Below are 24,277 nucleotides of genomic sequence, written 5' to 3'. Positions count from 1 at the left end.
AGCGAGTATTGTATTCGTCTAAACACTTTTCAAATCTTTCACGTAATGATTCTATCTGCGCGGACTCGTCAAGGAAACTTTCCATAAGCGAGGCGTTGTTATGAACGTTTAAAGACAAATCATACATTTGTTGCACCATTTCGAATATAACTTCGCGTTTAGCTAATAACATGGATAACTGCGAATCATTTATATCTTCCGAATCATTAACATCCGAAGCGTCACTATCAGGTAACTTAGTCATTTTCTTAGGCGGCATTTTTAATAACAAAAGTATATATTCAAACAGAGAATGTTACAATACAAGTTACAATAACAAGTTATACGACTAAATAAAGTAGGTCAGCGACGCAAGCGTAATATGAACCGAGTATGAATTTTCAATATGGTCGGATTATAACAGCGGATCGCGGAATGACCTAGATAACGTTATAAATTTCGAGCGCGGGTAGCGGGTAAATAAATATGATGAAATATGTTCGATTTATAATGATTTTAGCGTTATAACTGCGGATAAACGATATGAATATAGTTTTAATTAACTATTTTAATAATAATATACGCGTAACTTAATGTTACGGGCGGAATAAAATATATTTTAAGCAAAAAATAATAGATGACGCAATGTCGATCTATGCGGTATATTATAGTTATTTCACAATGAATGTACTATTAAATCGCTTATTAGGGCCTACAATGAGTATCCTAATAAGGGCGGGTTTAAAATATATTTTATATGAATAGTAGAAGACGCATTGTCGTTCTATTATATGCGGTATATTAAATAGTATTTCGCATTGAAGATACTACTAATCGCTTATTAGGTCCTACACAATGAGTATCCTAATAAGGGCGGTGGAATCATCAGGTATTATCCTGCTCGAAGTGACCACTCTATGGTTACTATCCGGGTCGAAGGTACCACTCAATGGTCGCGCCAATATAAAAATATACGTAAATATATTTCTCGATATGAAAGTGGACTGTATTTAGATCTACGTGGTGTTAGCAAAGAGGGATAGACAGGATCATACGGCACATACCTCGTCGGAGGGAGTAGCGTCCAGAACACACGCGCCGCCACGCGGTCAGGGTCCTCCAGCTCGCGGCGGGCAGGAACGGCGTCCAGTCCCACACTCCACACAAACACACACGCGGCGGTGAGCGCGACCAAGGGCCGGGGCACGGGATACCCCGGTGATGTTACAAGGGCACAATGCCTGATGATCTAGAGAGCCTCGTGGAAGCTCTCCGGCGGTGGCCGAGTCCCGAACCTCGCGAAGGAACGGAGCGAACTCGACTGACTGCAGCGACACGAACGTCGCGTTCACGTCTTATTGGACGTGTCACGTGGTTAGTGACCACGCGATGATTGGTTGTGCTCGTATGTAGGGAAGGATGAAGGAACACACCACAAACAATAAACGTTTAATTTCTACATTTACTATTTTAATTATATTGGCGTTACCAATGTGATTTTATTTTTTTGTGGGCCCTTGAAGTTATGGACATACTGGGTAATTTTATCTTTCTTGGCATTTAATTCTTTTTTTTTCCATTCGAAGATCTAACGATAGTAAATGTTACCATACTGAATTGGCCTATCTTTCAGCTTAGCACACAAAAAAAAATCAAGCATCTAGCGCAATAATTCACGTCACCATAAATAAAAATCTCATCGTACTCGGCGAAAGATGAAAAATTGAAAAAAATGTAATAACTCCGAAAATACGAAAAATCGCATAACACACATGGGGATGATTCGGATAGCCCTCTTGGTCCTCTACCTCCCAGCTTTCGTTCATCACTACTTTTTGGGACACCCTGTATGTAACATCATAATAATTATATTAACATAATATGCCAAAGAACTGTCCTGTGGTTTTTACGCGACAACCCTCCATGGGTTTTTATCGTCCATATATTCCTTAATACTGTAATAGGCTCTCTGAACTAGTACATTTTTTATATAAGTTTTAAATTTAGAACTATTAAACTCTTTAATATTATGAGGAATTCTGTTGTAAAAGCGTATACCTTGACCCATAAATGAATTTTTAACTTTAGCTAGCCGGAAAAATGGCATTTCAATTTTATTGCACGCCTCATAAGCGAAGCGTTGAGGTGGGTACTACTGTCACTTCGCGCAAAACATCTGATTTTTCAAACTTAAAATGTCTTTATGTATCATACATTGCACTTGTAAGATAATACATACACACACATATTAAGAAAAAACACTATTTTTAACGTTCATGATATTTTTGATGTCATTTTTGTTATTTAAACTAGTTAAAAAACAGTTTAAAAAAGTTCTGTCTTGGACGTCCGTGTGTCTGTATGTGCGGATCCTTTTTAGGGTTCCGTAGCCAAAATGGCAAAAACGGAACCCTTATAGTTTCGTCATGTCCGTCTGTCCGTCTGTCCGTCTGTCCGTCTGTCACAGCCGATTTACTCGGAAACTATAAGTACTACAGTGATGAAATTTGATGGGAATATGTGTTGTATGAACCGCTACAAAAATATGACACTAAATAGTAAAAAAAAGAATTGGGGGTGGGGCCCCCCATACATGTAACTGAGGGATGAAATTTTTTTTTTCGATGTACATACCCGTGTGGGGTATCAATGGAAAGGTCTTTTAAAATGATATAAAGTTTTCTAAAAAACATTTTTCTTAAAGTGAACGGTTTTTGAGATATCAGCTCTCAAAGTCGTAAAAAGTATGTCCCCCCCCCTCTATTTTTATAACTACGGGGTATAAAATTCTAAAAAAAATAGAGGTGATGCATGCTAATTAACTCTTTCAACGATTTTTGGTTTGATCAAAGTATCTCTTATAGTTTTTGAGATAGGTTGATTTAACTGTAATTTATTATATTTGCTGCTACGGAACCCTTTGTGCGCGAGCCCGACTCGCACTTGGCCGGTTTTTTCTTGTTAACACGATAGCGACCGAAATAACTAATCGAGTCTTTTTTTTTCTCTTACGCTTGAGTATGCTCAGGAATAGAACCCTTTCATTTTTCAGGGTCTGATTCGATGTGGTTTAATTGTTATTAAATAAACAAAAATAATAATTAATAAATATTTATTAAAAAAAAATTATGAGGCGTGCACTTTTGGATTTTCCAAATTATTTCTGTTTCTTGTGTCATAACAATGTCTATCTCCGACTTTTGTGTGTAAGTAAGCGTTATTGTGTACATACGTCGCAGTATATATTATTAAATATATACTGCGACGGTACAGTAAGGATAAAGAGATCTCTTAGTGAGTCTCGAGTACGCAAATTATATATAGAGCGTATGGCTCTTTTCTGTAATATAAATATAGTTTCTATATCTGCAGCCCTGCCCCATAGCAGAATTCCATAGGACATTATGCTATGAAAGTAGCTAAAGTAAACCAATCTAGCCGTTTCTTCATCGGTGAGATGCCTTATTCTTCTAACTGCATATGCAGCTGAGCTGAGCTTAGCAGCGGTGGTGGTAACATGGGCCCCCCATTGAAGCTTCTCATCTAATGTCAAACCAAGAAAAACAGTCGATTCCACAGGGTATAATACCTCCCCGTTTAAAATAATATTCCTTTTCACCTTTTTTACATTTGTGAGGATAAATTCTACACAATTTGTTTTTTTTGTACATAATAGTAAATTATTAGTATTTAACCAATTGGATATGCATAAAAGAGCAGAGTTTACTGCGTCAACATTTGTGTCATGTCTATCCACATTAAATATTAATGAGGTGTCATCTGCAAACAGTACTATTTCACACATATCCTGCAAATAATAAGGTAGGTCATTAATATACACTAAGAACAGAAACGGTCCTAAGATAGATGCCTGGAAAATTCCCGGAAAATGCCTGAGAAATTTCCGTAAATGCCTGGGAAATGCGTGGAAAATTCCCGGAAAATGCCAGGGAAATGTCCGGAAAATGTCTGGGCAACATCCGGAAAATCCCCGGGAAATGCTCGGAAAATCCCCGGAAAATGCCTTGGAAATTCCCGGAAAATGTCTGGAAAATCCCGGAAAATAACCGGAAAATGCCAGGGAAATGTCTGGAAAATATCCGGAAAATGCGTGGAAATGTCCGGAAAAAGCGTGGAAAATGCCTGGAAAATCCCCGGAAAATATCCGGAAAATGCGTGAAAATGTCCGGAAAAAGCGTGGAAAATGCCACTTCAAATTTGCGAAGTAATTAAAGCAGAAAACCAAAAAAGAAAAAGAAAGCTAAAAATCTTTCATATTAAAATATGTATACGGGATATTCATATTTCATACTTAATGTATGGGAGGGTTTAAAGATAATTTTTTTGATATTTCTCGATTTATTTTAAAAAATTTATTACGGCCATTTTACTCATTAGGTTAAGTACTTTCGATATCAGTTTAAAGTTTTTTGTTATCTGTAATACTTAAGGAAAAATCGCCTGTGCACACTTAACGATTACACCCTGTATATTATCAATACAAGTTGCAGAAGTAGGTGTTATTCGTGTGGGTTCATCAGAAAGTTTATACAGATTAAATGAATGAAACAAATTAACTATTCGTGTTGCCGTTTGTGTGTGTGAAAGTAAATCAATATTAAAATCACCACATACTATTACCTTCTTTTTACTCCTGCCTAAACGCTTTAATATTTCTTCCATGACTGTCTCAAACAAATTATAGTCACTGGAAGGAGGTCTGTATACGCAAACAATAATGTAACGCTCAAGCTCAACACAGGGCCTAGACAAACGAACGTAACGCCATGGAATAGAAACTGCTAACGCTAATTATTGAAATAAGCTCATGACATTTTGGTAATGGTTCGGACGACCACGACCAAGATTCCAATCTTGCCGAAATTTGTTCAAAATCAATATTAAAATCTCCCGTCATTCTGGTACTCGGAAATAAAAAAATTCGAGGTCAATTAATAAAAAGAAATAGGGTTTATTTACGATTTTCGCCGAGACGGTAAGTTTATCATACAATCACCTGAACCAAAATTGTAGATTACCTAATTATCTATAAAAAAGGTTAAATACATTTTAAAGTGAAACTTTTATTACATCGTCTCAAACTTTTTGGTCTGTGTAGCGCATGTCGCGTGTATCGCGGCTGCCGCGTAGGTATAGGTACCTACTCGGCAGCCGACTGACACGCGACATGCGCTACACAAAGCAGTGTTCGGAACCGTTCGAACAGTTTCACTTTTACCGTGGTTTCATAAAACCACACAAATTTTTTTTTCTAGGAGCCACTGTTTCTATGAAAAACCTGTTTGTTTATCCATTGATCTCAAAAAAGTTTTTTCCAAACACCAATACGACAGGAAATTCTTAAATTCCATTTTTAATTGTGTTTTGCACAATTTTATTTAATTTCGACTGGATGAAAATTTTGTTCGTGATCGTCCTTGTCGTTGGTAGGGTGACCGAATCCTTAGGCAAAACATCATACGCTAATGTCAATTTCTATCGATAGCGTATTCTATTCCTTGGCGTTTTGACGTTCGTCTTGGCCTGCAGGACAGTTCAATGGTGCGTTCTACAGAAAGGCTAACAATGTCAGTTCGTTCCTTGCATTTTAAACTATTGTGTACAAAAATAAGAGAACCTCCATGAATAGCATTTGTCCTAAAGTATATACTTTTTAATTTATAATTATCAATATTTATTAACAACTGACATTGTTTAAGCCAATGTTCTGTTACACAAAATATTTTAATTCTATTTATTATTAATTATGATTTAAAAATAATTCTATTTCTAATAATTTGCTAGCCAAGCCTAGCCTTTGCTATTTTGATGTACAATGGAAAAAGGCTGCTTAGCTGTTGTCTTACATACTAGTTTAAGGGCCGATTTTTCAATCGCGAGATAAACAGTCTAATAACTACCCCTCGAATAGATTTATTCAATTATTTATCTAACTCATTACGGCTCGCCTATTTTTCAATCGTGATTTATTTGATGAATAACTATCTGACCAAATATTTCCATATTGGCAGCACTGCTCTCGGAGTGGCGAAACAAACATATTAAATTAGTCAGGTTAGAGCGGGATAGAGTCAAATCTTGCAATTTGTCAACAACCGTCATTATGACTCACGTCAGGAGTGCACTTGTCTTCTATGATTGTTGATTGTTGTTTTGATTCGAGTAAAGAGTTTGGTTAAATTTGTGTTTCAATTTATTTATTTTACGATGGAAACGACATACTTAAAGGCAGCGTTCGGCAAATTTTCAATGGCATGGTCATCAGTACTATCAAAAACATCAATTTCAATATGATTTTAATTGATAATAATTATATAGAAAGAGGTTTAATTGTTAATAATTCTACGCTCTATGTTATGACATACGAAAATATCTCAAATTTGACGCGTCAGTTGTCAACTCAAACGCCTAACAGTCGAATAGCGCGCTATCTGGCCGTTGGAGCGGCAAATAGATTTATTCCTCAAATAACGTAGTTATTGGATAGATAAGTCCTATTCGTCTATTGAATAAGGAAAAAAACCGGCCAAGTGCGAGTCGGGCTCGCGCACAAAGGGTTCCGTAGCAGCAAATATAATAAATTACAGTTAAATCAACCTATCTCAAAAACTATAAGAGAAACTTTGATCAAACCAAAAATCGTTGAAAGAGTTAATTAGCATGCATCACCTCTATTTTTTTTAGAATTTTATACCCCGTAGTTATAAAAATAGAGGGGGGGGGACATACTTTTTACGACTTTGAGAGCTGATATCTCAAAAACCGTTCACTTTAAGAAAAATGTTTTTTAGAAAACTTTATATCATTTTAAAAGACCTTTCCATTGATACCCCACACGGGTATGTACATCGAAAAAAAAAATTTCATCCCTCAGTTACATGTATGGGGGGCCCCACCCCCAATTCTTTTTTTTACTATTTAGTGTCATATTTTTGTAGCGGTTCATACAACACATATTCCCATCAAATTTCATCACTGTAGTACTTATAGTTTCCGAGTAAATCGGCTGTGACAGACGGACAGACGGACAGACGGACAGACGGACATGACGAAACTATAAGGGTTCCGTTTTTGCCATTTTGGCTACGGAACCCTAAAAATTGAATATTTTGTTAACTGAAGAATAAAGTCTATCTAGCTGTTTATCTGGGCATTGAAAAATCGGCCCTAAATCTAGCTTAGGGCTAGTTTGTCTGTCAACACTAAACCTAGGTTGATGTATATAATCACTACTACATAAAATTATAGTAGATCGATGGTCTGCTACTGAACATGTATCAGACTGGTTAATAATTTTATATGCTACTAGTGGTCCGCCCCGGCTTCGCTCGTGGTACATATTTACGTTTTCTCTACATAAAAACCATCCTCGTACTTCAAGGAATATAATAAAAAAAGAAGTATCGAAATCGGTTCAGCCGTTCTCGAGTTATGCGCTTACCAACACATTTTGCGATTCATTTTTATATATAAGATTAACTTAGCAAGTTCTCTCTTATATCTAGATGGCAGATACACTGTATTCCTTGTCAAACAAAAAGATTTTGTACAAGAATTTATGTCAAAATTTATAAATGCATCACTATGATGATTTGTTAAGTTATTTAATTTTAAGTTAATATTATAGATAAATCTATTTTGATTTTGTGTCAAACCAGGCAAATATGGTAATGTGCACAACATAAATTTGCATTTTGTTTCACTACTAACTTTCAACATTTTTTGAAATCCTATATCAATGTCATGTTTTTTTAAATTAAAACTATCTCCGTATAATATAACAACAATACTATTTTCATTAAAACTAAAATTATCTAATGAATTCATGATATATGTAAATGAACTATTAGGAGTGCAAAAATTGGTTACTTTATGCCCTAAGTTGTTAAGCAAAGCGCCAAAACCCTGACCTATATTATCTGACAACACAATAATTTCCTGCGTGGAAAGATGTTTTGTTTTACTAGATGAAATTGTTGCCATTGGTTGAATACTATGTATGTCAGTGCAGTCAATGGGCTTATGGGGCGACGGTTGCTCATTGTCACTTATGGAACACTGACATACATAGTTATTGGTCATCGACTCGAAGCGATCCATATTTTCATTGCTTAACTTTATTAAGTAATCTGCCTCTTTTATGTGTTCAGTAATTTGTAACTGGGCAGCAGAATAGTCTTGTAGTCTTGTGTCTATAATAATATAAATCTTCACAAGTTGTGAACATGTGTTACTCCAAATGACGTGGTACTTACAGGGCTTATAATTAGTTTACCAAATGTTTACGATAAGAAAAAGGTCATTGTAATAAATAATACTTGAAAATGTCGAAATAAATTATAGCTTTTAAAAGGAGAAACTTTTGTTTATAAACTCAATATTTCAACAGTAATTATGTATGTATGGTTTTCACGCATAAACTACTGGACCGATTTCAAAAATTCTTTCACCATTAGAAAGCTGAATCTTTACTGAGCAACATAGGCTATATTGCATTTTCAAAAAAATTAGAGATCCTTACCAAAAATGCAATAATGTAACCCAAGGTGTAAAAAATTCCTTAATAAAAATTCTGTCATCGCGAGCGCTGCGGAATCTATTCAAGATAGAAAAAAATAATTTGGAAAATCCAAAAGTGCACGCCTTCTAATTTTTTTTTAATAAATATTTATTAATTATTATTTTTGTTTATTTAATAACAATTAAACCACATCGAATCAGACCCTGAAAAATGAAAGGGTTCTATTCCTGAGCATACTCAAGCGTAAGAGAAAAATAATTTGGAAAATCCAAAAGTGCACGCCTCATAATTTTTTTTTAATAAATATTTATTAATTATTATTTTTGTTTATTTAATAACAATTAAACCACATCGAATCAGACCCTGAAAAATGAAAGGGTTCTATTCCTGAGCATACTCAAGCGTAAGAGAAAAAAAAAGACTCGATTAGTAAAGTATTTCGGTCGCTATCGTGTTAACAAGAAAAAACCGGCCAAGTGCGAGTCGGGCTCGCGCACAAAGGGTTCCGTAGCAGCAAATATAATAAATTACAGTTAAATCAACCTATCTCAAAAACTATAAGAGATACTTTGATCAAACCAAAAATCGTTGAAAGAGTTAATTAGCATGCATCACCTCTATTTTTTTTAGAATTTTATACCCCGTAGTTATAAAAATAGAGGGGGGGGGACATACTTTTTACGACTTTGAGAGCTGATATCTCAAAAACCGTTCACTTTAAGAAAAATGTTTTTTAGAAAACTTTATATCATTTTAAAAGACCTTTCCATTGATACCCCACACGGGTATGTACATCGAAAAAAAAAATTTCATCCCTCAGTTACATGTATGGGGGGCCCCACCCCCAATTCTTTTTTTTACTATTTAGTGTCATATTTTTGTAGCGGTTCATACAACACATATTCCCATCAAATTTCATCACTGTAGTACTTATAGTTTCCGAGTAAATCGGCTGTGACAGACGGACAGACGGACAGACGGACAGACGGACATGACGAAACTATAAGGGTTCCGTTTTTGCCATTTTGGCTACGGAACCCTAAAAAGGATCCGCACATACAGACACACGGACGTCCAAGACAGAACTTTTTTAAACTGTTTTTTAACTAGTTTAAATAACAAAAATTACATCAAAAATATCATGAACGTTAAAAATAGTGTTTTTTCTTAATATGTGTGTGTATGTATTATCTTACAAGTGCAATGTATGATACATAAAGACATTTTAAGTTTGAAAAATCAGATGTTTTGCGCGAAGTGACAGTAGTACCCACCTCAACGCTTCGCTTATGAGGCGTGCAAAAGACTCGATTAGTAAAGTATTTCGGTCGCTATCGTGTTAACAAGAAAAAGGATCCGCACATACAGACACACGGACGTCCAAGACAGAACTTTTTTAAACTGTTTTTTAACTAGTTTAAATAACAAAAATGACATCAAAAATATCATGAACGTTAAAAATAGTGTTTTTTCTTAATATGTGTGTGTATGTATTATCTTACAAGTGCAATGTATGATACATAAAGACATTTTAAGTTTGAAAAATCAGATGTTTTGCGCGAAGTGACAGTAGTACCCACCTCAACGCTTCGCTTATGAGGCGTGCAAAAATGTTCTACGGTTATTATAGAATGGATCAATATCTACAAGAGAGTCCGCGATACCATAATATGTTCATCTTCAGTAGTTATGTTACTACAACAACTTTTTTACGTTTTCAAAGTAAATAGAAGTGCAGTAATCAAACCATGTTATCCATACACATTACACATAATTATATTAATCCTTATCCCATTAAATGATGTTTTATTAATAGACTGTTTCAATACCAGCAAAATACTTTTTAAATTAAAAAAATTGGGTATTGCATTCAAAAGATATAACGAATTTTATAAGTGTCAATCTACAGAAAATAGTAGGTATACTGTTTAATACAATGAGCAGGCTTAGTGCGGGACGGGGTGAAGGTGATTTTCATGTGATTAAAAATTAAACCCATAGTCCGACCTATAGTAGACTTTTCACTGTCACAATATCGCTATCTATGCGGGTGAAACCGCAGGGCATTGCTAGTCTTAATATATATATAAATCTCGTGTCACAATGTTTGTCCTCAATGGACTCCTAAACCACTTAACCGATTACAATAAAATTCGCACACCATGTGCAGTTCGATCCAACTTGAGAGATAGGATAGTTTAAATCTCAAATCGTTTTAGATAAAGCGGGCGAAGCCGCGGGCGGTAAGCTAGTATATATATAGCCTTTTATTCCTAAACATAGGTGCCCTGCCCATCTCCATTTTTGTATGTTTATCCGGGTAAGTATATCTGTGAGCTTTGTTCTTTTTCTTGTGTCTGCGTTCCTATGGCACGTTGACATTTTATAAGCTTCTCTCTGTGGTAGTGAGTTGTCGACCAGGTTTCGCAGCCATAAGAGAGAACTGGGAGAATACAGGTGTCGAACGTTTTCTTTTTTATACGATTGTCCAGCACCAGCACCCTACTTTTCATTATTTCCTGCATCGATCAGTATTTCCTCCATCCTTGGGCTATTTGTCTGTTAATTTCTTTACTTCTGTAAAGTACAACACATTACAATTTGACCAGAGTAACAGCTTTTAATTAACTTAGGGCTGATTTTTTACCCGACTACGGCAAAGCAAAAGGAGGGTTATGATTTTGACAGGCTATGTATGTATGTATGCATGTATGTATGTATGTATGTATGTATGTATGTTCATCTGTTCCCTCGTAACTTCTAAACTACTTATCAGAATTCGACAAATGACATATCATTAGAAGCGTCTTAATTGTCCGCTGGTTATAGGCTATATGGGGTTTCACAAAATCTAATGTGGCGCCCTCTAGCGGACAAAACATACAGAGTAAAAAAATAAAGTTAAAATAAATATGCCGTGTTTGGTATCATTTGAAAGCTTTTTACTTGCATATTTTGAATATATATATATATTACTAGCATTTGCTTGTGACTTTACCTGTATTCATGGGCTGATTGCATATAATTCACATCTTTTCGTTGATAGCTTCTTTATTAGTTCATCAATTTAACTTTTGTTAATATTATGCGCCACAAATACACTTTAACACCAAAATAGTACAAATAATAAAAAGTAAAAAAACTAAAACCCAACTGCGACAAAAAACGACGCTGAAAAAGTATAAAACAAGATTTTCAGAATTCCACTATGTAGAGATAAATTTTCATGTTTGGAAAGGCGTAGTCACACGTTACATATATCTACCGTAGCACTTTGACAACGTGTGACTACGCCTTTCCAAACATGAAAATTTATCTCTACATAGTGGAATTCTGAAAATCTTGTTTTATACTTTTTCAGCGTCGTTTTTTGTCGTAGTTGGGTTTTAGTTTTTTTACTTTTTATTATCAATCCTTGGTTAAAACTTATTCGTCGAATAATGTATAAAACTACCATTTTAAAAACGTATTCTAATTGCCCGTATTTGACAGTTTACGTGACATTTTAATATTATCGTGTAATACTTTATTGGACGGATAAGTTTTAACCAAGCATTGAAAAATCGGCCCTTAGAGCGGCACGGTTTTTATCTGGGGGCCCGCCAAGTTCAGCACGAAGCAAATCTGCCTTACGCTTAAGGTGCGGTGTACAACGGCGGCGGAGAGCGCGCGCAGCGGATGCGCGCGTGCACGAGGGTGCGCGCACGGCGCGTGGTGCGGGTGTACGCGGGCTGCGCTGTGCTCACGTGCACGCTGTGGCTGCTGTTCGCGGCGCTGGACCGCGCACGCGGCCGTCCCGTCGAGTTCCCCTTCTGCACCGGTCTCCACGCCGACCAGCCGCTCCAGTGAGACCATTTTTGTTTAAAAAAAGGGGTAAAAGGGGTTTGGATAAATTTGGCGTCGTGATGATCTTTTGTGGCCAGTGATGAAACTTGTATATTTGAAAAGAGCAATATAATATTGTGAGTAAAAGTTATTATGGACATAAATCTCGAAACGTAATAGGAACAGAGATATTTGGTTTTGTATTATTCATTTACCTAGAATCTAGATGATTTATTATAACATTTTCTGAGTTTTTTGAAATGAAATGAAATGAAATGAAAATGAAATGAAATGAAATGAAATGAAATGAAAATAAGTTTATTATGGACACAAAAAAAAGATACAATTTAGTTAAAAAAAAGGAACTTAAAAGATATACGTATGCCATAATTAGGCCAACCACTCAGTGTGTTATCACTGATTTTCAGTGGCCGCCTTAGGATGTCCTATTGACAGTAGATGTATTTCCGTTCAGACTAAGGTATCCAACAATATGCAAGTATAAATATAATTGAATCGATATACAGGGTGTCCCAAAAAGTAGTGATGAACGCAAGTTGGGAGGTAGAGGACCTAGAGGGCTATCCGAATCACCCCCATGTATGTTATGCGATTTTTCGTATTTTCGGAGTTATGACGTTTTTTTTCAATTTTTCTGTTATCGCCGAGTACGATGATATTTTCACTCATGGTGACGTCAATTATTGCGGAATATGCTTGATTTTTTTTGTGTGCTAAGCTGAAAGATAGGCCAATTCAGTATGGTAACATTTACTATAGTTAGATCTTTGAATGGAATAAAAAAAAGAGTTAAATGTCAAGAAAGATAAAATTATCCAGTATGTTTAAAACTTCAAGGGCCCATAAAAAAATAAAATCACATGAAAAAAGTTTTCCATTTGACTTTTAAAAACTTGCTCTATCTATTAGGTAGCTACCCTAAAAATTTTATTTTATTATTCAGAAGGTTTCAATCGAAAAATTGAAATCTATTGTGGTAAGTGCAAATATTTTATTAACATGGTGATCATTAAAACTAATAAATAGGTGTTTAATTACCAGAAATTTTTAAAATAACCCAGCTTTGGCTCAATGCAAGTGCGACATCACCTTAAAAAGTTGTCTTTTAAATGTCTGAATGCCCTTTTATCATTTTTAATGGTGTATTCTGCTACTATGAATTTCGGGGTTATTTCGTCCAAATTGTGGCATTCTTTCAAGTAGCCGAGGTCTTTTTAGTATCCCCATTGAAACAATTCAATGGGGTTTAGGTCGAGGGACCGTGGAGGCCAGGATTTAAGGCAGGCGTCACCGGCGCATGCGCAGGCTGCAACGACCAATCTATCTTTCAGGGTATCTTTGCCCTTTAGCCTATCCACGGTCCCCGGACAAAAACCCTATTAATTTTTTCCGTGGGGATACTACAAAGACGAGATACTGCCATAATTTGGACGAAATAACCCCGAAATTCATAGTAGCAGAAGAAACCATTAAAAATGATAAAAGGGCATTCAGACATTTAAAAGACAACTTTTTACGGTGATGTCGCACTTGCACTGAGCAACAGCAGGGTTATTTTAAAAATTTCTGGTAATTAAACACCTTGTTATTGGTTTTAATTTGTTTTTATTAATCATCATGTTAATTCAATTTTTTCACTTACCTCATTTAGATTTAAATTTTTCTATTGAAGCCTTCTGAATAATAAAATGAAATTTTCAGGATAGCTACCTGATAGATAGAGCAAGTTTTTAAAAGCCAAACGGAAAACTTTTTTTATGTGATTTTATTTTTTTACGGGCCCTCGAAGTGGTGAACATACTCGGTAATTTTATCTTTCTTGGCATTTAATTCTTTTTTTTATTCCATTCAAAGATCTAACTATAGTAAATGTTACCATACTGAATTGGCCTATCTTTCAGCTTAGCACACAAAAAAAAATCAAGCATATTCCGCAATAATTGACATCACCATGAGTGAAAATATCATCGTACTCGGCGATAGCAGAAAAATTGAAAAAAACGTCATAACTCCGAAAATACGAAAAATCGCATAACATACATGGGGGTGATTCGGATAGCCCTCTAGGTCCTCTACCTCCCAACTTGCGTTCATCACGACTTTTTGGGACACCCTGTATATACTTTATAAATATAATAAGTAAATGAATAATATATAATATATTGTGTATTAAATTAAATTTGTGCATATTTAATATACATAGATAAAAGTCAGCAATATAATATATTCAAATATTGATACATACATATTTATATTTATATGAAATTTGTATAAGTGAGTGTATTTTGACACAAAGAAAATTAATCAATAAAGGACAATTGGATGGGGTTAAAATTTCTGATTGCGCTTTTGAATGTCAAGAAGATAAGACTTCAGTTTGTTTTTAAAAGAGAATACGCTTTGTTGGGAACGAATAGGCGGCGGTAGGTCGTTCCAGCATTTTGAAGCTTGGTATCTAAAACTCCCCCTAAATGCGGATGTTCTGTGAAGAGGTATTTCTAATAAAGAAGTTGCGTGACGAGTCTGGTAGGCTGTATTATGATCCGCCAGCCATTTCAGTTTGTCGTACAAATACACAGGCACTCTGTACTTTAAAACATTAAATAGAAGCGTGGCCAGGTGCACGTGGGTACGGTACTCCATTTTTAGAGAATTGTTATTCGACAAAAATGGTGTTACATGATCACGGTAGGGTATTTCATAACAAAAACGGGCACAGGCGTTTTGCATCCGTTGCGCAATTTTTTTCGTGGATGTAAGCAATCTAGGCCCAACTACCGTATCAGCATAATTAAATTTGGATAATATAAGTGATTCACACAGCAATTTTCTAACATTAACACTTAATGAATGTCTAATACGATAGAGCAGTTTTAGCCGATAGAAACAATTTTTTGATATGTTTAAGATGTGCTTGTTGAATCTCAAACCCTCATCGAATATAACACCGAGATTACGCGCTTCCGTTACTCTTTCGATAGGTTCTCCATTTAGAAATATAGCAGGTTTTTGAGCTACTATTGAATCAATTTGATGAGGTGAACCTATGACCATGTACTTGGTTTTACTGGAATTAAGAGCAAGGCAATTCGACTCTGACCATACTGATATGCGATGCAAGTCTTCGTGGAGCCTTTTTAGAGCCATATCCATCTCACTGACCTTGAACGAAAGGTATAATTGAATATCGTCCGCATAGAGATGGTATTTGCAATATTTTATGCATTGTGTCACATCGGCCGTATACAGTATGAACAGAAGGGGACCAAGAATGGAGCCCTGCGGTACTCCTCTAGAAACTTCCGCCCATGCAGATGAACATGCCCTTTGTCCACTATCCCCTTTTATTTCGACCATTTGTGAGCGACAAGAAAGATAGCTTTTAAACCACTGCAAGGTATTGTCATCAAAGCCATAGTAAGACAGCTTACTGAGAAGCAATTGTATATTAATACAATCAAAGGCTCTAGAGTAGTCCAAGAGAATCAGAAACGTTCCTTCTCCTCGATCTTGAGCCTCAAGCATATTGTCTACCACATCCAACAGTGCTGTTGTAGTGCTTTTTTGCTTCCTAAAGCCCGATTGCCTTGTTGGTAATATGTCATTTTCGTCCAAGTACCGCCTAACCTGCGCACACACTACTTTATCTAGAATCTTTGATAGACACGGTAAAATGCTTATTGGTCTGAGATCTTTAAAACAATTTGGGTTGTTAATTTTGGGTAACGGTTTGATGAGCGCTTTACGCCAAATAGAAGGAAAGGTGCAAGTAGATAAAGATGTATTTATGATACTTGTAATTATTTCAGCAGTATAGGGTAACGTTAATTTAAGCATGTCTAGTGAAATTCCGTCGCACCCAATGGCATTAGAATGCAAAGACCGACAGTACTTAAGTACCTCGTCTTTAGAGACAGTCGCAAAAGAAAACTGTGAAATGTATTTTTTGTTATTTACAAATAAATCTAATTCCTCTTTAGACACACCAGATTTACCTGGAATATCCAAAAAGTGACGATTTATATCATCTGGGTGTCTAAGATGATCTGGCAACGAAATTATATTTTGCACGCCTCATAAGCGAAGCGTTGAGGTGGGTACTACTGTCACTTCGCGCAAAACATCTGATTTTTCAAACTTAAAATGTCTTTATGTATCATACATTGCACTTGTAAGATAATACATACACACACATATTAAGAAAAAACACTATTTTTAACGTTCATGATATTTTTGATGTCATTTTTGTTATTTAAACTAGTTAAAAAACAGTTTAAAAAAGTTCTGTCTTGGACGTCCGTGTGTCTGTATGTGCGGATCCTTTTTCTTGTTAACACGATAGCGACCGAAATACTTTACTAATCGAGTCTTTTTTTTTCTCTTACGCTTGAGTATGCTCAGGAATAGAACCCTTTCATTTTTCAGGGTCTGATTCGATGTGGTTTAATTGTTATTAAATAAACAAAAATAATAATTATTAAATATTTATTAAAAAAAAATTATGAGGCGTGCACTTTTGGATTTTCCAAATTATTTTACATTTATGTTAACATTTTTCTTTATATTATTCCACAACATACGAGGATTATTCAAGTTTGAATTTACGTAAGTTTCAAAATAACACATTTTTTCACGTTCAATGGCTTCTGCAACTACCTTTTTTAACTGTAAGTAGTAAGATTTGTGACTGTCTTGTTTAGACAATTTAGCTCTAGTATAAGCACTATCCCTGCGTCTCATTAACAACTTGATATTATATGTAATCCAAGGGTAGTTGTGATTTTTTACATAAAAAGACTTTAAAGGAGCAAGCCAGTCAAAAATTAATAGAATAGTTGAATTAAATTTAAATACGAAGTTATCAATGTCTTGGTGATCAATTACAATATCCCAGTTAATTTTCGTCATAGCGGTATCAAATAAATCCATGTCTATATCTTTAAATGACCTATGTTCTATTTTTAAAGGAATGGGCTTATCCTTAACGATATGAAGTTCGCACGTAACCAAGGCGTGGTGACTAAGATCATTAATATAGTTGACTGCAATCCGTCTAACACTTATATCAGTACACACAAGGTCAAGGATGGTTTCACTATGATTAGTGAAATGGGTGGGTTCGTTTACGATCTGCGATAAACTCGTCATCGTTAAAAATTCGGTTAATTTGCGATATCCCATAGTGCTTGTATCTGTAAAATTAATATTAAAGTCACCCATTACAATCATATTGTCAGCCCACGAAAAACTTACAACCGACTCATAAACCGCATTAACGAATGTGTCGATATTTAGCCATGGCGGGCGGTATGCCGTTCCTATTACGAGTTTTTTACATCTTATGTTAAACGTTATCCACATTTGTTCAACATTAGAACAACAAGGATGTTTTAACACTTTAAAATTCAAGCTATTCCTAACATAAAACCCGACACCGCCGCCGCGAGCTCGCACATGGGGCGGTCGAGGCTTGTGAACAAGGCGATAACCAGAGATTGTAGGCGCACGACCCTCCTCCCCTTCCTTTAACCACGTTTCGTTAATACCCAGTACGTCCACGTTATGGTGTTCCATTGCAGCAATAAGTTCCTCGTGACCAGTACCAAGAGAACATATGTTTATTAAACCAATTACGAGATTTGACTTAACCATAATTAAATACATTAAATATATAATTTAAATGAAGTACATATATGTAATATATTGGCCAAAAAATAAAATAGATAAAATAAAACATATAAAAGCTTGAAACACGAATAATACACACCACCATCAATAAGGCAAATCCATACGAAGGTACAACAATAAGGATACTTGCAAACATCTTTGAATGTATAAAACAAATAATTTGGAAAATCCAAAAGTGCACGCCTCATAATTTTTTTTTAATAAATATTTATTAATTATTATTTTTGTTTATTTAATAACAATTAAACCACATCGAATCAGACCCTGAAAAATGAAAGGGTTCTATTCCTGAGCATACTCAAGCGTAAGAGAAAAAAAAATAATTTGGAAAATCCAAAAGTGCACGCCTCATAATTTTTTTTTAATAAATATTTACTAATTATTATTTTTGTTTATTTAATAACAATTAAACCACATCGAATCAGACCCTGAAAAATGAAAGGGTTCTATTCCTGAGCATACTCAAGCGTAAGAGAAAAAAAAAGACTCGATTAGTAAAGTATTTCGGTCGCTATCGTGTTAACAAGAAAAAGGATCCGCACATACAGACACACGGACGTCCAAGACAGAACTTTTTTAAACTGTTTTTTAACTAGTTTAAATAACAAAAATGACATCAAAAATATCATGAACGTTAAAAATAGTGTTTTTTCTTAATATGTGTGTGTATGTATTATCTTACAAGTGCAATGTATGATACATAAAGACATTTTAAGTTTGAAAAATCAGATGTTTTGCGCGAAGTGACAGTAGTACCCACCTCAACGCTTCGCTTATGAGGCGTGCAAAAGACTCGATTAGTAAAGTATTTCGGTCGCTATCGTGTTAACAAGAAAAAGGATCCGCACATACAGACACACGGACGTCCAAGACAGAACTTTTTTAAACTGTTTTTTAACTAGTTTAAATAACAATAAAACCGGCCAAGTGCGAGTCGGGCTCGCGCACAAAGGGTTCCGTAGCAGCAAATATAATAAATTACAGTTAAATCAACCTATCTCAAAAACTATAAGAGATACTTTGATCAAACCAAAAATCGTTGAAAGAGTTAATTAGCATGCATCACCTCTATTTTTTTTAGAATTTTATACCCCGTAGTTATAAAAATAGAGGGGGGGGGACATACTTTTTACGACTTTGAGAGCTGATATCTCAAAAACCGTTCACTTTAAGAAAAATGTTTTTTAGAAAACTTTATATCATTTTAAAAGACCTTTCCATTGATACCCCACACGGGTATGTACATCGAAAAAAAAAATTTCATCCCTCAGTTACATGTATGGGGGGCCCCACCCCCAATTCTTTTTTTTACTATTTAGTGTCATATTTTTGTAGCGGTTCATACAACACATATTCCCATCAAATTTCATCACTGTAGTACTTATAGTTTCCGAGTAAATCGGCTGTGACAGACGGACAGACGGACAGACGGACAGACGGACATGACGAAACTATAAGGGTTCCGTTTTTGCCATTTTGGCTACGGAACCCTAAAAATGACATCAAAAATATCATGAACGTTAAAAATAGTGTTTTTTCTTAATATGTGTGTGTATGTATTATCTTACAAGTGCAATGTATGATACATAAAGACATTTTAAGTTTGAAAAATCAGATGTTTTGCGCGAAGTGACAGTAGTACCCACCTCAACGCTTCGCTTATGAGGCGTGCAATTATAAACACACTATAAACTGTTCCAGGAAGCACAAATGCAAAATAAACACTATAAAGCCTAAGTTTTATTTCTATTTCTGTGAATGTAATGCTTAAATAATAATTAAAATTAACTGTAAAATAAATTATCACACCCAAGACAACATCTTTACATATATTATGAACAAAATTGCTGTTTAAGTATAACAATATAAAATAATGCATCTTATCCAACCACGACAAAAACATATTATACGTCGAAATAATAAATAAAATTGTTACATTATACAAAACAAGCTCATTCCCAATAAAAGGAGGTGTAAGTTGGTGATAAAAATATGCTTCATGTTTGTATAGAATACAAAAACAATACAAAAGATTTTTTAGTAATATAACAGACTAGCAATACCCTGCGGTTTCACCCGCATAGATAGCGATATCGTTACAGTGAAAAGTCTACTATAGGTCGGACTATAGGTTTAATTTTTAATCACATGAAAATCACCTTTACCCCGACCCGCACTACGGCCCTTTTTTTTTGTTTTAGTGGGGAAATCTTTCATAGATACCCACGGCCTCCGGGGGAGGGGCCGTGGGTTATGTCGGATTCCTACCGACCAAAACCCCACTGTGTTCCGTCAAGACGCATTTTGGTAGAATTCCTCCGTGACCCCCGCACTACGGCCGGCTCGAACAGTATACCTACTATTTTCTGTAGATTGACACTTTTAAAAATTCGTTATATCTTTTGAATGGAATATCCAATTCTTTTCATTTAAAAAGTATTTTGCTTGTTATGAAAAAGTCTATAATAAAACATCATTTAATGAGATAAGGATTAATATATGTGTATGGATAACATGGTTTGATTACTGTTGGCACTTCTATTTACTTTGAAAACGTAAAAAAGTTGTTGTAGTAACATAACTACTGAAGATGGACATATGGTATCGCGGACTTTCTTGTAGATATTGATTCATTCTATAATACCGTAGAACATTTTTTTGTTCTATCTTCAATAGATTCCGCAGCGCACGCGATGACAGAAGTTTTATTGAGGATTTTTTTACACCTTGGGTTACATTATTGCATTTTTGGTAAGGATCTCTAATTTTTTTGAAAATGAAATATATATAATATATGAAATATATAGCCTATGTTGCTCAGTAAAGATGCAGCTTTCTAATGGTGAAAGAATTTTTGAAATCGGTCCAGTAGTTTATGCGTGAAAACCATACATACATACATACATACATACATACTTACAAACTTTTCCTCTTTATAATATTAGTATAGATAATAATATACTATGCAATATGTTCTTATAAGGCATACATTTAACAGCATTACATTTTAGGCGACAAACCATAGTGACATTTATACATATAAGTAGAACCACATAATTATTGCAATAAAATTTAAGTGTATAAAGGCCAAGTAAATCACTCATAACACAGTTCACAATTATTGCAATATTATAACAAAAATCAAGAATGAGTACATATAAATATGAAATAATTAATAAACATATTCGTATAGGTTGGGGATAATTGCGAGTTCAAAAAGATTATGAATAAAAAACCTTATTTATGTCGTCTTCCGACTTAATATTAACTACTTTAGATTTATTATCCCGTCTAGCATACACATGACCCGCGCGAGTCCAAACGAAACGCCAGTTCTTAGACCGCCCTAACTTCTCACGCGCTGCAAAGAACAGTTTTCGGTTACTGTACGTGAGATGTTCGTTCACATAAAAGCGGCGAGGCTCGCCCTGTACCCCCGTGCCAGCGGTGTCCGCGCCGCGCCGCACGCGCGCCGCGCGCAGCAGCTCGTCGCGCAGGTGACGCCGCGTGAGGCGCACGACGATAGGGCGCGATTGCGGCGCTTCGCTCGCCCCGCTTCCCTCGCCCTCTCCTCGTCTGCGCACGCCGCGCCTGTGTACGTTCGCAATATCGCGCTCGTCTATAGCTAGACCTAGTTTTTGAGCCAAAGTTATAGTAATATGAAGTAGATTTTCGCCACTATTTTCCGAAATACCCGTGATTTCTACATCATTTAACAGCCTTTCTTGCTCGGATTCATTCAGCTGTTTTTTTTAAAAGGTCGATCGAGTCAAGACTCTGTTGCAACTGCTCATTGTCTTTATCGGCCGCCGCGCCAGACCCGGCCTCCAAATGCGAGACACGCTCCTCTATGCTATCCAATCGACTAGCGAAGTTGGTAACTAAGGTGGTTAATTTAGTCATATCCACTCTAAAATTTGATATTTCAGTACGAAGCAGCTTAATCTCGTCTATTAGAGAAGGGGAATTTTTTTGTTGGGGAGATACGACATCCAAGAAAACATCAGCATCATGACACTGAGCGGGAGTTATTTCAACTGCTTTTGAAGTGTTTTTCGCTTTGCAAGTCTTACACATCCATTTGGTATTGGCACGGGCGTCTGGACTAAGATTACTGCATTGTCTGTGATAAGATGTATTACACTTAATACATTTAACGCCATCTGCCGAAGCAATGAACTTTCCGCAGGTATTGCACTTGTTTGTCATTATCAGTTTTAACACAATGCTACAAGTTAAATTCGCTAGATGGCAGTGATATAAATTGGTCTATAGATTGAAGTCTCCAAGTAATGAATCAGCTGTGCGGGTATCGTAAAATCAGCTGATCGTCCGTTGTGCACTAAAATTTACTTACTATAGTTTATAAACACAGTTGTTCGCCAAGATAACACTACACGTTGTAAACTGTATATCAAATAAGTGTTTTGTGTACTTTATGAGTGTAATCAGGTAAGTTTACTATTTTTACTATTAAAATATTAGCAGAGCAAAACTGTCACACACCACTATCAAAAAGACACTCTAGCTTTCTCCTTTATTTATTTAGAATTCTAATCAAAACTATGTATGAATAATATGGACGCTTATATACGCAATATATTGCTCTTTTAAAATATCCAAGTTTCATCACTGGCCGCGAAATTTCATCACGACGCCACTAGCCCATACAAAAGTACCCAAACCCCTTTACTCTTAAAGCGCCTAAAGAAGTGTCACTTCAAAAAATTATACACTGAAACTGAAAACCGATTTCGAGGAAGTGCACGGTGGCTGCTTCAAAGTCGGTTGACATCCGAATTGGACATCAAAATTCAAAAGATGAAAAATAATCGTTTCAATTGATACGCAGATTTACGTTGGTGTTACTATATTCCTACTACGTCACGACGCTCGTCGGTATTGCCAACACAACAATGGATGCCTTCATAGCTACTATTCTTTATCAATGTCAGACGCAATTTAAAATTCTAAGGTCGGTTTTTATTTCAAAAATATTTTATAAATAAATATATTACAGCTCGTTTATGTTTGTTCGTTGAAAGGATTCTTTTTAGCGAAAGAGTTATTGTTTTAGAATGGAGTTGGAGGAGCTACCAGATAGTGCGTGGAAGTTCAGCCTGAAAACAGGTTTGGATTATGACAAGATTCTGATGGAAATTTTTGTCGAACGATTGCATCATTATAAAAGTATTACAGAGTAAGTAGAGTTATGCAACGTTCAACAATTGGAATATTCCCAGAAATATTTCATACAAAATAATACTTTCCAGGATGGCAAGTCTTCTACAAGATATTTTCAACACTGCAATAGTGGTTCAATTTGGGATAGGTGGTTGGATATTGTGCATGGCTGCTTATAAACTTGTCAGCGTAAGTTTATAAGTGAAATAATTTGAGTTCAATCGAAAATAAGTGACATAAAATGCAATACTAATATTATCTTTTATTACCATAATAATATAGTTGAACGTGCTGAGCATCGAGTTTGCATCGATGACGTTGTTCATTTTCTGTATCCTCACGGAATTGTTCCTGTACTGCTACTATGGCACTGAGCTCACAGTCGAGGTATCGTCCCCTTATTGTCAATAATATCTTAAAATGGTAATTAATGAGTATGCGCAAGTAAAATCCAGTAATATAACATGTGACAGAGCGAGCGGCTGGCCAGCTCGGTGTACGCGATGCGGTGGCTGGGCACGAGCGCGAGGTTCCGGCGCGCGCTCGTGCTGCTGATGGAGCGCGCGCGCCGCCCGCTGCGCCCCACCGCCGCGCGCGTCGTGCCGCTCTCGCTCGATACTTTCCTTAAGGTGAACCCACTGCCGGCCACCCTGAACCGTCTACCACTACATTATCAGATTGCTACTTAATATTACCCTATTATTGCCCTCTCAAATCTATTTTCACTCTGAATAGAATATCCAAGTAATAATTTTTTTTTTCCTTTTCAGATTCTAAAATCCTCATACACATTTTACGCTGTACTTCGTCAAACAAAATAAGGTCACTCCTAAATAAAATTTCGACTTATTATTATTATACTGCACATTGATTCTCAACGAAAAATATATTCACAAAGGCCGTAATAAAACTATGTATATGAGTAGAATTGTAGAACACCGACCGCGACGCCGCGACCGCGACAACTCGCTTGGAGAGAGAAGAGCGCGTTTGAAGATTATAACTTTATAAGAATAGTTTTTCTTATAATAGACTTTG

At 35.7% G+C, this 24,277-nt stretch overlaps 1 protein-coding gene and 1 pseudogene across 1 annotated transcript in view; one reads left to right on the top strand and one right to left on the bottom strand.

The window, feature by feature from the left end:
* The window catches only part of LOC149908151 (odorant receptor 4-like), a 30,842-nt gene extending 6,782 nt beyond the window's left edge, over window positions 1-24,060 (top strand). Inside the window, exons 2-8 of the mRNA XM_090103285.1 lie at window positions 12,162-12,366; window positions 22,908-23,030; window positions 23,133-23,255; window positions 23,329-23,428; window positions 23,522-23,626; window positions 23,713-23,868; window positions 24,010-24,060. Coding sequence (XP_089959411.1) covers window positions 12,162-12,366; window positions 22,908-23,030; window positions 23,133-23,255; window positions 23,329-23,428; window positions 23,522-23,626; window positions 23,713-23,868; window positions 24,010-24,060 — 863 coding nt within the window. The remainder of the gene's footprint in view (window positions 1-12,161; window positions 12,367-22,907; window positions 23,031-23,132; window positions 23,256-23,328; window positions 23,429-23,521; window positions 23,627-23,712; window positions 23,869-24,009) is intronic.
* Window positions 21,277-22,264, bottom strand: LOC149908152 (uncharacterized; annotated as a pseudogene).
* Window positions 24,061-24,277: the final 217 nt, after the last annotated feature.

This window comes from Colias eurytheme, chromosome 6, assembly GCF_061535395.1.
Source record: "Colias eurytheme isolate Ceu_HAF_F1 chromosome 6, ilColEury1 Martin Lab GWU primary, whole genome shotgun sequence".
Taxonomy (NCBI): domain Eukaryota; kingdom Metazoa; phylum Arthropoda; class Insecta; order Lepidoptera; family Pieridae; genus Colias; species Colias eurytheme.
Note: the sequence above shows the minus strand (reverse complement) of the source record. Positions and strands in the feature narration are given on the sequence as shown.